The 1,001-nt window shown below is 43.2% G+C and overlaps 1 protein-coding gene across 1 annotated transcript in view; it reads left to right on the top strand.

The window, feature by feature from the left end:
* The window catches only part of LOC107558206 (neurexin-1a-like), a 157,154-nt gene that overhangs the window by 136,163 nt on the left and 19,990 nt on the right, over nt 1–1,001 (top strand). Inside the window, 1 exon segment of the mRNA XM_016241830.1 lies at nt 329–647. Coding sequence (XP_016097316.1) covers nt 329–647 — 319 coding nt within the window.

The raw sequence follows: 1,001 nt of genomic DNA, 5'->3' as shown, positions 1-1,001 counted from the left end.
AAACAGCAACATTACACACTAACGTTAAAAAAGTGAAATTGCAATGAACCACCCCTTTAAACCAGTTGTTCATAATTAGTAGTGTTCAAGAGGCCTTTTAGCAAAGTACCACAGCTTAAATGTATTACCACTGTTTTATCTTTCATTTTTCATTATTTGTGTTTCATAAGCATCACTTCATTACAGCCATGATAAATCGTCGGGCATTTACATTCCCCAGTACCTAAATAATCCGTCTTTTCCTCAGGCGTGATTATTTTCCATCACTCTCCCTCACTTGAGTCTTCAGTCTGCATTTTTGTATTGCAGTAACTTTGTTCTCCCGCAGGCCGTCAGCTCACAATCTTCAACAGCCAGATGACCATCCAGATCGGAGGCTGGGAAAGAGACCACAGCCGTGCTTTCCAGGGCCAAATGTCTGGATTCTATTACAATGGCTTGAAGGTTTTTAACATGGCTGTGGAAGGAGACCCCAACATCCGCATCGAAGGCAGCGTGAGGTTGGTTGGGGAGGCGCAGTCCTCCTCCATAACACCAAAGTCCAGTGCTACGGTTTCTCGCTCTGAGACCTCTTCCTCAATCATGGAGATCACCACCACAATCGCCTCCAGCCACAAGATCAAACCGACCAGAGCAAGCGCACCTCGGCAGGTCAGAAAACTCCACTCGTTCCCCTAGTTGACCTCAACCCTTTCCACTTCTTTGTTCTACCTGTCCAATCATTATTTCGCTGGACTTTTTCCTGATTTTTATGGCCCAAAACGACTGAATTTGCAGCAGCTTTTCTCAAAAATGGTGGCGATATTTGCAACATTTTTGTGCTGTTTTGCAGTGAAACCCCAATATTCATGACATTCAATGTTAACGACAGTTTGAGTATAATTACCTGTAAATACTCTTGTGCATAATTTCTGATATTGGGGTCCTGGTGCCTCATGCACAAGGCAATGGTTAAAACAAGCATAGAAACACTCATAATTCTGCTCTGACAAAAATACAGA

Source organism: Sinocyclocheilus grahami, unplaced genomic scaffold (assembly GCF_001515645.1).
Source record: "Sinocyclocheilus grahami isolate Dianchi unplaced genomic scaffold, SAMN03320097.WGS_v1.1 scaffold636.1, whole genome shotgun sequence".
NCBI lineage: Eukaryota > Metazoa > Chordata > Actinopteri > Cypriniformes > Cyprinidae > Sinocyclocheilus > Sinocyclocheilus grahami.
This window is presented reverse-complemented; position numbering and strand designations above follow the sequence as displayed.